The sequence below is a fragment of the Emys orbicularis genome, chromosome 4 (assembly GCF_028017835.1).
Source record: "Emys orbicularis isolate rEmyOrb1 chromosome 4, rEmyOrb1.hap1, whole genome shotgun sequence".
NCBI classification, from domain to species: domain Eukaryota; kingdom Metazoa; phylum Chordata; order Testudines; family Emydidae; genus Emys; species Emys orbicularis.
Window position 1 is genome coordinate 143,667,624 of NC_088686.1, and position 14,770 is coordinate 143,682,393.

At 48.2% G+C, this 14,770-nt stretch overlaps 1 protein-coding gene across 2 annotated transcripts; it reads right to left on the reverse strand.

Moving 5' to 3' along the window:
• Positions 1 to 5,161: 5,161 nt before the first annotated feature.
• RAB7B (RAB7B, member RAS oncogene family) lies at positions 5,162 to 12,705 on the reverse strand. Of its 2 annotated transcripts, XM_065404154.1 has the most exons (6): positions 12,688 to 12,705; positions 10,181 to 10,242; positions 9,449 to 9,575; positions 8,297 to 8,512; positions 7,081 to 7,206; positions 5,162 to 5,242 (listed from the first exon to the last, which is right to left on the reverse strand). In XM_065404154.1, exons 1-6 carry the CDS (start codon positions 12,703 to 12,705, stop codon positions 5,162 to 5,164), a joined length of 630 nt encoding a protein of 209 aa, XP_065260226.1. The 2 variants fall into 2 exon arrangements, with proteins under 2 accessions (XP_065260226.1, XP_065260227.1); XM_065404155.1 differs by lacking the exons at positions 7,081 to 7,206; positions 12,688 to 12,705 and having other exon boundaries at positions 10,181 to 10,233.
• Positions 12,706 to 14,770: the final 2,065 nt, after the last annotated feature.

The window sequence follows — 14,770 nt, forward strand, 5'->3', positions numbered from 1 at the left end:
TCCAGAGCAGATTGACCAAGCGTTAAAGGGCCTGACGGGAATGCGGACAATAGCAGATGATGTGCTGATAGTGTGAGAGGGTGATAAAACAGAACAAGCACAACAAGATCATGACTACAAATTACTACAGTTTTTTCAGAGATGCAGAAAGAAGAATATTAAATTGAACTTATACAAGCTCAGGTTGAAAGTAACCAAGGTGCCATACAGTGGATATATGTTGATCTCCAAAGGACTGAAAGTAGATCCAGAGAAAGTGAGGACAGAGAAATGCCAAGACCCAGTGACGTTAAAGGAGTCCAGATATTCATGGGAATGATCAATTATTTAGCACAGTTTTGCAACAATCTGTCTGAGAAATGAGAGATCTTGAGACAGCGGATACATCGAGACATCTTATGGGCGTGGAAGGACCAACATGAGCAAACATTCAGGAAAGTAAAAGAGATGACTGGGAAGGCTCCTATTTTGAAATATTGCAACACAGAGGAGCTCCTAATACTGCAATGCGATATAGCTGATTAGGGCCTGGGGGCTACCATGTTGCAAGGGGGATTACCTGTTTCATTTGCAAGCAAAGCATTGTCCGTGACAGAGAAGGGCCATGTTCAAATTGAAAAAGAGGTATTAGCAATACTCTTTGGAATGGAAAAAATTCACCAATCCAGCTATGGTCTCACCATGGACATACAATCTGACCATAAACCTCTCAAAGGCATTTGGAGAAAGCCATTACTCAGTGCACCAAAGCACTTACAGCAGATGATGATCTGACTGCAGAGGTACACCGTATAGATCAAGTATTGCCCAGGGAAAGATTAGGTGTTGGTAGACATCTTAAGCCGTGGATACCTGCCAGAACCCAACAAGGAAGGGCCAGAGGTGGAGACAATAAATATGGTACAGGACTTACCTATCTCAGAAGAAAGGCTGAGAGAAATACAGAGAGGTACAGAGCAAGACAGAATGCTGTAGACATTGAAATGCATAATCCTACAACGATGGCCAGCGACAAAATACCAATTACCTAACGAGATAACACCATTCTTTCAGAAAAGAGACAGTTTGTGAGTACAGAATGGCATTATATTTCAGGGAGAAAGAGCAGTTATTCAGGCAGGTTTTAGGAATGAGATTATGCACCGAGTTCCTTTGTCACAATTCTGGGAATTGAAGGTTGCTTAAGGTGAGCCAAAGAGAGTATGTATTGGGTAGGAATGAATTTGCAATTAAGGACGTTTATGAAAAAGTATAAGGTATGAAGGTCCTGGGAAGTTGTGGAATCTCTATCATTAGAACAGGGGTGGCCAACCTATGGCTCCGGAGCCACATGCAGCTCTTCAGAAGTTAATATGCGGCTCCTAGTATAGGCACCGACTCCGGGGCTGGAGCTACAGGCACCAACTTTCCAATGTGCCAGGAGGTGCTCGCTGCTCAACCCCTGGCTCTGCCACAGGCCCTGCCCCCACTCCACCCCTTCCCGCCCCCTCCGCTGAGCCTGCCATGCCCTCGGTCCTCCCCCTCCCCCCAGAGCCTCCTGCATGCCACGAAACAGCTGATTGGGAGGTGTGGGCAGGGAGGGGGAGGTGCTGATCGGCGGGGCTGCCGGTGGGTGGGGGAGCTGATGGGGGGCTGCTGACGTATTACTGTGTCTCTTTGGCAATGTACATTGATAAATTCTGGCTCCTTCTCAGGCTCAGGTTGGCCACCTCTGCATTAGAAGTTTTTAAGAACAGGTTGCACAAACACATGTCTGGGACAGTCTAGGGCAGGGGTAGGCAACCTATGGCATGCGTGCCAAAGGCAGCACGTGAGCTGATTTTCAGTGGCACTCACACTGCCCGGGTCCTGGCCACCGGTCCGAGGGCCTCTGCATTTTAATTTAATTTTAAATGAAGCTTCTTAAACAGTTTTAAAACCTTATTTACTTTACATACAACAATAGTTTAGTTATATATTAAAGACATAGAAAGAGACCTTCTAAAAATGTTAACATGTATTACTGGCACGCGAAACCTTAAATCAGAATGAATAAATGAAGACTCGGCACGCCACTTCTGAAAGATTGTGGATCCCTGGTCTAGGGAATACTTAGCCCTGCTCAGTGCAGGACAATGGTAGATGACCTGTTGAGGTCCCTTCCAGTCCTACATTTCTGTGATTCTACGAAGCTGGTATGGAGGCTATACAATAGAAGTTTTCTTCACACTGTACTGACGACCTCTTGTGCCCAAAGGCAGAATGACAGGCCCATGTACAGATCTTTCATACATTTTAAGATTTCAAGCTATAGAGATTCCACCATTTACTCTAGTTCAAACTAGCAAGTGATCCATGCCCCAGGCTGCAGATGACCGGGAGGGGGAGGAGCGGGGGGGACGACCCTGGATCTCTGGCTGACAATCTGACCTGAGGGAAAATTCCTTCCTGACCCCAAATATGGTGATCAGTTAGACCCTTACGTCCATTCCACACTCCTTCCATCCCCATTTGTTGTTGTCTGTGCTTTGCAAAACTGGTGTTTGGTCAAAGAAATTTCTGCTGGGAAAATAGCGATAGTCCCAGAGAAAAATCCTGGAATTTCTCAGGAATGTCATTGCGATCTACAGGAGGGGCTCGGAACTCATTTAGATCATAAGCTTTCCGGTGCAGGGACTCTGTTAGATGTTTGTACAGCGCCTGGCGCAGCGCCTTCTGGGACCTGGTCTCTAGGGGCTGCTGGAATACAAATAATAACAACAATAGGATTGTGCGTCACGGTGGCCTGAGATAGCCCGAGACTGGACTCCAGGACCCAGGAGGTTCTTCCAGTCCTATGGCTTATGTGACTCCCGGCTCAGAGAGAGAGGCAGGAGCTAGACACGTTTGAAATGTGAAACCAAAAGAAGTTCTGCAGCAAAGATTGAGGGGCTTCAGAAATGGATCCTTGCAGCTCCTGGGGGTGGAAGAAGGGGATTCCCCACCCCTCCAGTAGGATCTACTTCTCCACCAACACTGACACTTCAGAGCTGGACTAAACGCTCCAAGGAAGCGCCAGTCCAGCTTGCCTTATTCCCCTGCACAGGACCGCTGTGAAATTTGCTTCTCCCAGGGAACCGACCCAGGACATCCTCTCATTTAGAGCCACACACAAAGAAGATGCACATGCCCAGCATTTCAGAGTAAACTTTTTACTTTTGCTGGGAATGATTTTAAATTAACAGGGGTTTTGTGGTCATCTCTGAACCCAGAAACATTTCTCTAAGGTAGCTTTGAGCACACTGGGCCAAAGACCTTCAGCAGCGCGACCCATGTCAGGGTGTTTGCAAAGGGATCACGGCCCATGCCAGGGTGTACGCGAAGGGATCCTGGCCCATGGCTCAGCCCATATCCGGGTGTATGCGAAGAGATCACAGCCCACGGCAGGGTGTACAGGAAGGGGTCCACCGCTCCTCTGGGCTTCATGGCTGGATGAGATTTCCACAGTCAAAGCCAAACTGCATGGAAACAGCATTGATACACCGCTGTGCCCTCTGGCCCCAGCCTGCGGCTTGGCTTCCGGTGAGCCTCACTGCTGTGTTAACCCAGGTTTCACCAATTTCACAAGCGTTGGCCAAGTTCCACGTGGCAGCTGCTTCTGCTGCTCACAGCCACCAACTAAAAGTGCCGCGAACCACCTTCGAGAGATAGGAATGTGCTGCTTTCCCTCCCACTACTCCTGTCCTGGGATCACTGAAAATCCTAAATTCATGTGTCAGTTTCACATTACGGGCACAGCTTAGTCCAGCCCTTGTGTCTTTAACACCCAAAGATGAATCCAAACCCCACAGGGCAATAAAAGCAGAAAATTAGGCATCATTCCCAGGTGGAGATAGAAATCCAGGCACTTGAGCAGGGAGACCCTTCGGGACAGTCACAGATCTGCACAGATCCCAAAATTTCGCTTTCCTTCACTTTCCCTTTTCGAGTTCTGCTCAATCCCCTTGCTTGTGTCAAAATCTGATCCATGCCTCCCCTTTTTCAGTGATTAATAAAATAGTAATCATGCCTAGCTCTTATCTAGCACGTTTCATCATTATCCCCATTTTACAGATGGGGCTACTGCGGCACGGGGAGGTGAAGTGACTTACCAAAGGTCACCCAGCAGACTAGCAGATGAGCTGGAAATAGGACCCAGGTCTCCTGTGACCCAGTCTAGTGCTCTAGCCAGTAGGCCCCACTGCCTCCCTTTAAAAGTATTCCTTTAAAAAACACCCTGCCAATAAAACAACACAGCCCAGCTCATTGTCAAAGTGCTTTACAAACAACCTCATCTCTGGGTGAGAGAGAGTTATCACGCCCCCTACCATTTTACAGGTGGGGAGAAACTAAGGCACAGAAAGGTTATGCCTAGGGCAATGTGTGTCAGTGCTGGGATTAGAATGTAGATGCTCCTGGCTCGCAGGCCTGTGCTTTGACCACTAGACCATCCACCCTTCCCTCCCTTGGGGATAAGTAGCTTACGCCTGTTTAATATCAAGTGCAGACTGTGAGGGTGTTAGTTTAAACACTGGGTATCTGGCGAACAAATGTCTCTGTTTTGCGTTCAAACAGCGGGAACTGAGATTACATTCTCTAGGGAGGCCCAGCCTGCAGGGCAGTGACAGCACAGCCCTGCCTTGCCTAGCACTGTCAATTCAGGCGTGTGTTGGGAATGCCTGGTCAAGTGCCAGAGGGTGAGCCACTAATCCACTGTGACCTGCCTGAGTGTCAACAGGTGTAACTAGAGCAGAGAGATAGCAGGTGAGTGGGGTCACTGAGCCAGCCACAGCCCTGGGAAGGTAGCTGGGTCACCTGGAGTCAGCACTGACTGCACAGAGCCAGGTTTAGAAGGCTGGTGCAAGGCTTTGAAATGGGTGGTTAGAAGGTTAATGAAGCAGTAAGGGTCCCGATGCATAGGAGCAGCCAGGTGCGGTCTGGCTGGGTTAGTCCAATCTAGGCATGTAGAGAAAAGGCCGGTCTCTTCTCTGCACTCGGTAAATGTCACGAGATTTGTCAGCTTGGCTGTGCAATGTGGAACCGGATCACTGTGGTCATCTCCTGTGGCTGAACACAAAACGGGAAGTGAATGGAGTCGGTTCAGCGATTTCGGTGCCGAGCGAGGACTCAGAGACATGATGTCAGGTGTCTCCAAATGTCTCATTCAGCAGCATTTCTTCTTGGGCTGGTCGTCAGGAGTGAGCTTGATGGAGTCTGTTAAATAGTTCTCGAGCATCTCTTGGTACTGGAAAAAAGACAAGAGGAAATAAAAGTGGCTTGGGTTTGCTTTTAAAAAAGGACTTGCTTTACTACAATCCCTGAATCCTAAACTTCCCCGAGGGAAATCACCCGATTTCAGGTTTCTTACCAACCCGAGTTTCCCTGAGGTTCACAAACTTTTTGAAGAGCTGGGGATAAATCTCCAGGAACCTGGGACTGAGTTTTGAGCTGAAATTTGAGTGATCTCAGACTGATTCATGATTTGGGATGAAAATTAGGCAAAAAGAAAGAACCACACGCAACAGATGCTAGTCAGGCTGCTTAATGCTTTCAGGCACCACAGTGATGGGCAAGGTATATGACTCTGAACAGAACAGAATTGCAGAAAGCCTGGCAGCTTCATCTGAGATTCAGTCTGAGTTACAATATTGGTTCACTAAGAATATGGGACCAAAATCACAAAAACGTTTGCACGACCCCATGTGGAATGAAAACACTCTCATTTATATCACTCTACTGAACTTTCTGCACAGATGGGACAGTGACCCTCGTGGTTAGAGAGAGTAATATGCTCTACCTATCGTAGTATTGTACATACATCCACAGGCAATAGACACCACACCTTTCCAATGGAGATAACTTAGCAACATTTCACTGCAAATGTTGCAGGTTTAAGTTAACTCCATTTTAAGACTGTAGAGTTTAGTTTGATACCAGTCCTCTCTTCTGAGCAGACCATTTACTTTAATCATGACTCCTCCCCTTATTTAAATACTAATTCCGACCTAGGAAAAGGGCCATATTTTGAAAGGGCCCATCACATTTTTTGCCTGCAGTTTTGTAGATTTAAATAAATTCAGGCACAATGTGTGCCATTTTCATGTCGAGCTGTTTGATTTCTGGGCACCGTCTGGGTACTCTGGTTAAACATGTAACTGACCTCAGGTTGTACCAGCAAATACTTGCAGAGGCAAAATTGCTGTCTTAAAATGGAGGACGGCTTCTAAATGACTGGCCTTCAAGCCCAATGCTTTCCCTCCTCTATTGATTTCATTGAGATGACCAGTAGAGGGCACAGTTTACATAGCTATACTGGCTCCACTTTCTGGAATCCCTTATGATTGGTCGAAAAATTAAAACAACACTTTGGCAAAGAATTTTCAAAACAGCAAAATATTTCTTCTTTCATTAGCTTTTAGAATTATTTTTATCAATGTTATTTATGAAAACATTTATCTCCTTGTTTATTGCCCAATATTTTTTTACATGAGAAATATTCAACACTGAATTTTTTCATCCGAGTGGTTGCAAGATGGATTTTTAAAACATTATTTAAAATTAAAATTAAGTGCTGAAAATAATTAAAATTAAGTCCTGAAAATATTTCAGAAATAAATGATGAATGATAAATTTGCATTTTTGACTAAAATTATTGGAAAAGATCAAAAAAAATCATGAGAACTGGTCAACGTCCAGTCTGAATCCTCACTTAGGTATAAGGTGAAGTTTAGGATTTAAATCCAAGGGCAAATTCAGGCCAGGGTTTGGGTTTTAGCTTAAATGGCACCAGATTCTCACCAGCTGTTTCCATGAGACTTCTGGCCCAAATGATGAAAATAATAATAATCATTCTAGCTCCTAAATGGTACTTTTCATCAGTGAATCTCAAAGCACTTTACAAAGGAAACCAGTATCATTATCTTCATTTTACAGGTGGGGAAACTGAGGCACAGGGCAGGGACATGACTTGCTCAAGGTCACCCGGCAGACTAGCAGCAGAGCCAGGAACAGAACCCAGGTCTCTCAAGTCCCACATCAGGGCTCTAGAGCTCACAAGGGCACATGGCCAGCACTGCTACTCACCCTTGACAGGGCCTGCCTTGCGAGCGTCTCAAAGGCCTGCACTACGTTGATATCGTTCTTGGCACTGACTTCAAAATACGGGGTGTCCTTTTCTTTGCACCAGAATGAAGCTGTCTCCTTGGACACCTGGGAGAAGAGAAGGGGATGTGGTCATGTTATTCATTTGCAGCCCTTAAGGAGGTGACCAAGTCCAGTGTGTGGGGTATTCGCCGGTCCTGATGGTAGCCATATGCTCAGAGACCCCTGGGCTTCTCCTTGGGCTTTTCATTCTACAGCCACTGAGAGCAAATGTTGGGATGGTGTGGAGCGCACTCAATGCCCATTGAAGCCAACGGGAGCCTCCAGCGTGGTTTCAGAATGAGGCTCTCAGTGCATGCTGGCAACTCAGCGTGGTCTCTTGACTACAGGGCCAAGTGCTGGCAGGTGTGGAGCATTGTACCGTCAGGCACACAGTGCTCGGTAGCAGAACATTTGGCTCATTGCTCTTTGAGGACACTGATCTTCTTAAAGAGCCTGGGCTGGAGCATGTCCCTCCTTCAGCAAGGTCACAGGAGGGCTTGGTGGGGCGTTAAGTGAAGGAGATTTCTTTCAGCCTTCTGGGGAGGGAATCTTCTGGAATCTAACTGTTGAGCTACCGCTCAGGGGTTTTATTAATTATTAATAATGATTTCCCTTCCCTCGCTTCCAGACAGGAATTTCTGGTTTGTTGGTGAATTGTAAACCCGGCCTGTGCCAGACTAAATACTCCAGCTATAGTAAGTAAACCCTATAGCTTCTAAAGGGAACCACTTGTTCCAGGTGCCTTAATTTTGGGAAACCCAACCGGAAACACACAGAAGGGGCCTGATTTTCAGAGGGTGGGAGCTCAGCCCTTTTTGGAGATCAGACCCCTTTAAGGCATCTACAGTTGGGCACCCAACAGCATTAGCCACTTCTGGGAATTTAGGCTTCAAGTGGGGCTTGTGGTGGGTTATAAATTTTTAATTGAATTTGGTGCTGGTGAAAGGTGTGTGATTGACAAGAGGCTGGAGTCCTGTGTCATTCCCAGAAGCTGGACAGGCAGAAGGAGGGCGAGTTTCCCCAGTGTGCTCCAACCCTGACCCGGAGGCACCACCAGAACGCTATGAAATTTAGTCATAGAAATCTAGCCGTACCCCTCCCACCCTCCATGGCCGATTCTTCTGAGCCCTTAACTGGGACCAAGCTCCCTCCTTACCTGCCGTTCATTTAAGTCGATTTTATTTCCCAGCACCACCATGGGGAAGCCCTGCTCTGTGGGGATTATCTTCTCCAGGAAGTCCTCTCTCCAATCATCCAAGGACTCGAAGGACTCCAGGTCTGTGACGTCGAAGGCCAGCATACAGCCATCCGAGCCCTTATAGAACGTCGACACCATGGACCGGAACCGCTCCTGACCCCCGGTGTCCCAGATCTAATGGGGGAGAAGGGCAGGAACGCACAACATTAATGACTGTTATGGGGTGACTGGCCCTTTAAAGGGGGATGGGCTTCAGCCCCACCTGTGACACAGCCAACTCTCCTCCCCAGGTGGGGGAAATGAAGCAGGTCATGTGACTCAATCAGGCTTCTACCTCATTTACCTCAGAGGCCTGAGGAGAAAAGGGAAGTGCAGATGGCTGCAGAAAGGCTGCAAGGAGCTAGAGCATAAGATAGGCAGAGGCTTGGGAAGACTCCAGGCAGGAAGGACTGGGGGTGCCTGTCTGGGGAAGAGCAGCGTGGGGACGAGATGGAAAGGAGCCTGGGAAGGGCTGAAAAGGGGTGGGCAGAAGAATGAGAGGGGAGAAGACCAATCCCTTGGGAAAGAAAGGCTGGGCCCAGTTTAAGATTAGGGTAAAGATTTTGTGTTCTGTTTGTTTTTAAGTTCTGTTTCCCCAGAAGGCTTTTGTGAAGGGCCGAGGCACTGCAGCGGCCAAACCAGGCTGTGACGTTTACTGAGGAGTCCTGAGAAGGGGAAACTGAGGCAGGGCTGCTGCAGAGCCCTTCCCCCCATCCCCCCATGCTCTGGAGGTGGTGACCTGCTGACTGTGACCTTAGACTATCTGCGGCTCTGTACACCATTTAGCTATCAAGGGCCTGGTTTCCACAGGTGCTGAGCACCTGCAGCTCCTCTTGACTTCAGCAGAATCCACGGGTGCTCAGGACCACTGAACATCAGGCACAAGCCTGCAACAGTTAAAATGTTACCGTTGATTTCAAAGGGAGCAGGAGCAGGTCCTGAATGATCCCTTATTTGTGCACCGACCTCTGTTAAATGGACATCGCCTGGCGCTGTGCACACACACCGGGTCAAAAGACAGGCTTCTTCTGAGTGGATAGATGCCAGAGACCAAACAGGGAAGTGCCTCACCTGCAGTTTTAGGGGGGTGTGGTCCACCATGATGTGCTTAGATAGGATACTGGCTCCCAGAGTAGTCCGATAATCTTCATGGAATGTCTTGTGCACAAACTGGTGCAGGAGGGAGGTTTTCCCCACCCTGGGACAAAGGAAGAGGCACACAAAGGGACATGCATTAGCCTCAGGACTTCTGAGTTGCACTATAGAATCAGGTGCACAGAATAAGACTGGAGAGTCACAGATTCCCACACCCTGTTATTAATGGGATAATGACTCCATGATGGGAACCAAACTCCAACCACTCAGCCTTGCCATTTTCATCTGTGCTAGTATGCTCTGAAATTAGCCTTGGTCTTGGGTGCATCTTAGATGTGTGAAACCTGTATGTAGCCAGGCTTCACACTGATCTGTGAACTAGTTTGGTTTGTGGGTGGGTGCCATACTGTAAGTACAGGAAGATTGGAGTTTGAACCTCTACATTTAAGGGCTTAATGTTTTAATGGATTATTTTTAATGCTGTTAATTTCCCCTGTGTTCCACAGCAGCTTAGAGATGATTATAAATACATGAAAAATAAATCGGAGAACCTTAGCCATTGAAGATAAAGTCCCACTTTCTCATTTACATTAAGGCCAACCTACATCATTCTAGCAGTGTAAAGGGGGCTTAGAGTGGGACTCATTTAGCCTTCATGAGAACAAACCCTCAGGACTGTTGGACTCCAGTAGGAAGGATTCTGCTTACCCCAGTGCTCCTATGATAATTATCTTCAAATCCACGTTCTTGCTGGAATTCATGAAGGGGGCCTAGAGGATGGAACGAGAGACAATGACTAGACTAGACTTCACATCCCAGCTACCACGAGACACATGCAGAGGAGGGAAATTCACCACCAGGCTTCGGCGCCACTTAATCCAAGGCCGTATGGTAACCAGCCCTATTGCTGCGTGTCACTGAGAGTGCTGTGGTTACAGAGCCGCCTCCAAGATGGAAATTTTCAAAAGAGGTCAGCGCCCACAGTGGGGGCCAGAGTTTATCTGTGACTATCTGGCCTTTATTTAGACACCTGAATGGGAAGTGATGTATTTTTGGACATCACATCTGGTAGCCTGTTGTGCATACCACGTGCTCAAAGGCAGGCAGAGCAGGTGCTCCAAGGGCTGGGCTGGCCAGGCTCCAGCCCTTGGTGGGGCCCTGTAGCACTCATACACCTTGAATAACAGCACATTCTTTTTCCAGGGCTGCTTAAAGGTGCAAATACCCTCACCACAATGACTTTAACAATTACAATAAAAGATCAACCCAGCAATTCCTAACTCAGCCCCTAGGGGCCAGTTCAGGGCAGGGGCACTGCATCCCATGGGGCTCCTCGGGCCAGGGATACTCCACCCACCCCCTCTCCCAGGGGCCAGGAACCCTATCCTGCAGACTGCCCCCAGCCTGAATCCTTTTGTCTATGATCTCAGTGGGGCATATTTGCACTGCCCTCCTGCTGTCACATGTCACTCGCTGTGCTGTATCCAGCTACAGCGGCCACTGGCCAGCATCCAGCAACTAGGCTGGCTCCCCACTGTCCCTTCGCTTACCAGCCCCAGCTCTTAGGCTGCCCGACCTTTCCCTGCAGCCAGGCTCCCTGGTGAGCCAGATCCTCTCAGCCCTCAGCATGTCACTTCATTTTTCTGTGCTCTGAGCACTCTGGCTGGATACTGACCCGGGAATGACAGTGCCCTCCACCGCCTGAATCTTTTTCTGCCAGCACATCCAGGATGGCGGGAAGGTACCCCATAATGTTGTGCATAGGCGTGATTTTGGGGGGCAGCATTAGTCAGGCCAACGGGGGGGGGGGAATTCCACGCCTGTCTGTGGTTTGGGGGAAGGGGGCACAACACCCCCCTGTTGCGCCCCCTTCCCCCCTCCCAACTATGCCCATGATGTTGTGGCATGTTTATTACAATTGGTCTGCCCGGTGCAACCAACTCCCCCACCCTTCGGGAACTGCTTCTTGCTCAGACAGCAAGTGAGACTCTCTGTGACAGCTGCTTTGCATAAATGGCAGCTAAGGCCTTGTGCTGGGCCTCCGCACGGAGCTGAATTTTGCCCATCGGGAAATCTCCCCATTGCTATCCCTACCTGTGCCCGATTCAGCTTCTCCTCAGAGACTGCCTGGCGTGTCAGGAGAGCTTGGAATGGGGCTTTGCATTTGTTATGGGTGCTCAGGAACCTTAGAGCTTTAACCATCACTGTTTGTAGCTTGGTTAAATGGGCTCCACTTCTAGGCCCCTGAAACGCTGAGTGTCTGCATTTGTCTCTTGTCCCCCTCACTAGCAAACCCCACATTGTGCTGTGCTTTCCACTGCAACAAAAGGAGAAGGGGCTGGAGGCAGGCAGTGCACAAGCCCTCACAGACTGACAGTGCCTGCCACAAGGAGCCTATTGTGAGTGGGACCGGCATCCAACAAACCTGTCAGTGTTTGTGCTGTGTGCAGGAGCCAGCGTTACTCAGCTAGTGTTTCCCTCACTGACTTTATCGCTGCCACTGTCCAAACTGCGCTTCTGTTTCCACATCCCAAATGGGTGTTACCTGGAGCTCTGGGCGCTATTTTATCCTTATGGCGCTGGTGATGTCAGGTGCAATTTAGACTGATCCTATAAAGAGAGGCCTCTGGGGCCAAGGCTGAGGGACTGTTTTACACCTGATGTCACAGCCTGGAGACTGACACCACTGAGACCACCGCAACTACACCCTATCTTCTCTGCTACCTTGTTACCTCGCCCTCTTCTGACCTCTACCCCTTCTCTCTTGTCTGCTCATTCTTCTGCTGAATATTGTCTAATGCTAGAGCCTGAGCTATCAAGGGCCGGGACTGTCTTACTGTTTGCTTGTACAGCACCTAGCGCAATGAGGCCCTGCTCCCTGTGTGAGGTCCTTAGTTTCTACTCCAATAGTAGTTTAATAATCATCATAATAAAATGGCTGTAAGAAACTTAGACGAAACTTCCCTGGCTGTGGCTTTCATTACCACCCTGAAACCTGGGTCCCTCCCACACAGCTGAGCCAAACATCAGAGGAGGCTGGGCCACAAAGTATTTGTTAAAAGGGCACGTATCACTGCTAGCTAATCTTTCCTGGCTGACTTTCAACTGAGACTGCATGAAGCACTGACTTGGGAGACCAGCCCTAAGTTCCATTTGAGACTCCTGTTATTCCTGAGAGCAAGGCAGCGGTAAAGAACCCAGTCCACAAACCTAACCGTGCGGTGATTCATCATTCTTCCATTCCGGGGTGACTCATTCTATTCTTGGCCAGCAGAAGGATTCACCATTACACAGTGCAGAGAAGGGCATCAGGGAGCAGTACTGAAGCGGAGAAAAACATTGTTTGAGAAACATCTCCGTTCACAGTTCCGGTAGCAGAGCTAGATACCAAAGTATTACTGCCACGCCGACCTGGGCTCTGGTTCAGCTTTCACCTTCTCCAAAGCACAAGAGTTCTCAGACACAGGATTCAGCCTGTTTCAGAGATAGGTGCTATCTGCACATTTTGGATTGGGTTTCAGATTCCAAACCCTCAGAGTTGAAGGGTTCTGATAGGTCCTTGGTCAGGCCCATCTCCTGTGCTAAGTGTTTGGAATGATGCACCTTAATATCTTGACTCTACAGCTACTGCTGCAAAACTACAGAACTTACTAGCCCAGGCCCCTAGAAGCAACTTCTGCCCTCGTTCTGCATTAGGGTTGCCGATTTCGGTTGGCTGTGTTCCTGGAGGCTTCATAACATGACAATCTTTCATTAAAGATTAATCTTTAATTCCTGGAGACTCCAGGAAATCACGGGAGGGCTGGCAACCCTATTCTGCACTGCTCTGCAATAGCTTGGGACAAGCAACAAACCAGGCAGCTTGGAAAGGAGAAGAGAGGCTTGGGAGTGAAGCTATGCAAAGGAGAGTTAGAGCTTGAGCCAAGTATAAGAAAGGCCTATGTAGATACATGTGACTGATCAGACTGGGACACACCGATGGTCTAGCATCTTTTGGTACATCGGGCACTAGTTTTGGGGTTTTTTTGCCTTCCCATTGAAGGCTAATCTCCCCTCACCCATTTCCTGGTATTGCACAGTTGACCAGGTGCATAAGAGGGGGTGGTGGTGGGGGGGGGGATTTTCTCCTCGACAGCTGATAATTGGTTTTGGGCCAGGAAGTGTGAGAGTAAGGCAGAGATTAATTCCTGGATAACAGGCATCTGGGAAAGGATCAGCATGGATCGTGGAGAGAGACAGCTGAGCTGGCTTGGATAAAAATAAGACCTGATGGAAATCACTGCCCAGTGGCCTGGACTAACCCTTATTAGGAAGTGTGGCGGATGGGTGTAAAACTTTTGAACTGCTGATCTCACTACCCCTGAAAGAGTCTGCCATCACCAGTACAAACCCAGTCCCAGTACAATACACTCAGCCATCCCGGTGTGAGAAAGTGAAATCACTCAAAGTCTTGCTGCTAGCATCCCTATCAAGTTATGGCCATCAGTGACAGAGTCCCCGTGGGTAGGTTACAGCTTTCAGACAGCACGGTTCTGGCATCTGCAAATAACCTGTGTATCTGATAGGATGTCCTCTTGCACTAGCATGGTTTTATTTGGCTTTGTTGACTCTAAATGCACCCACTAAACTAACCACTCCCCAAACCTGTTGTGTATTGGATCAAGGGGTGGCTAGAGTGGAGCGTGTGTAAAATGAACAGATAGATCACATCAGGTATCTTCTGGTGGTGGCATGTTTCCAGCTGGCATGTCTACCTGCCATAATGGCACCATCAAAGATTTAGGGCTTCTTGAAAGTTATTTTGGATTTAACTTGGTGTTTTCTGATAAACTGCCTTGCATCCATACACAAGGTTTTTGTTTGTTTTTTTGACAAATTATCTGGCATCTCATTCTGCATCAACTAATTCGCTTTGGAAGCAGATCAACTCAAAATCAGAATGAGGTATTTTACAATAAGGTAGGTGTGGATGCATCCCCAGACTCCCCTCCCCTGCAGCTAAAGATTGGGCAATCCGCTCTCAGGTTTCAGCTTAGTGTGATGTTGCTGTCCCACTCCAGCCTTCCAAAGAGTCCTCCAGCAAAAAACAGGGACCTGATAGTAACTAATGTCATGAAAATCTAATCAGAAAAAATAACTCTTTGGAGAAAGTATAAATACACGTGATGTTGGCCTTGTGCATCCCAAAGTAGCAGGAATGAACACTACGCATTTCCCCCTCCTCTCATTAGCAGTTTCCCTTTGGGGTTTAATGTTCAAAGGGGCCTGTACCTTGCCTCCTTTGATCAGATTTTCAAG

Coding starts and splice junctions, on each gene's coding strand:
- RAB7B (XM_065404154.1), bottom strand. Junction 7,207..8,296: donor TCGACTTAAATGAACGGCAG/GTAAGGAGGGAG, acceptor CTCTTCTCCCAG/GTGTCCAAGGAGACAGCTTC. Junction 5,243..7,080: donor CAAGGCAGGCCCTGTCAAGG/GTGAGTAGCAGT, acceptor TCTTTTTTCCAG/TACCAAGAGATGCTCGAGAA.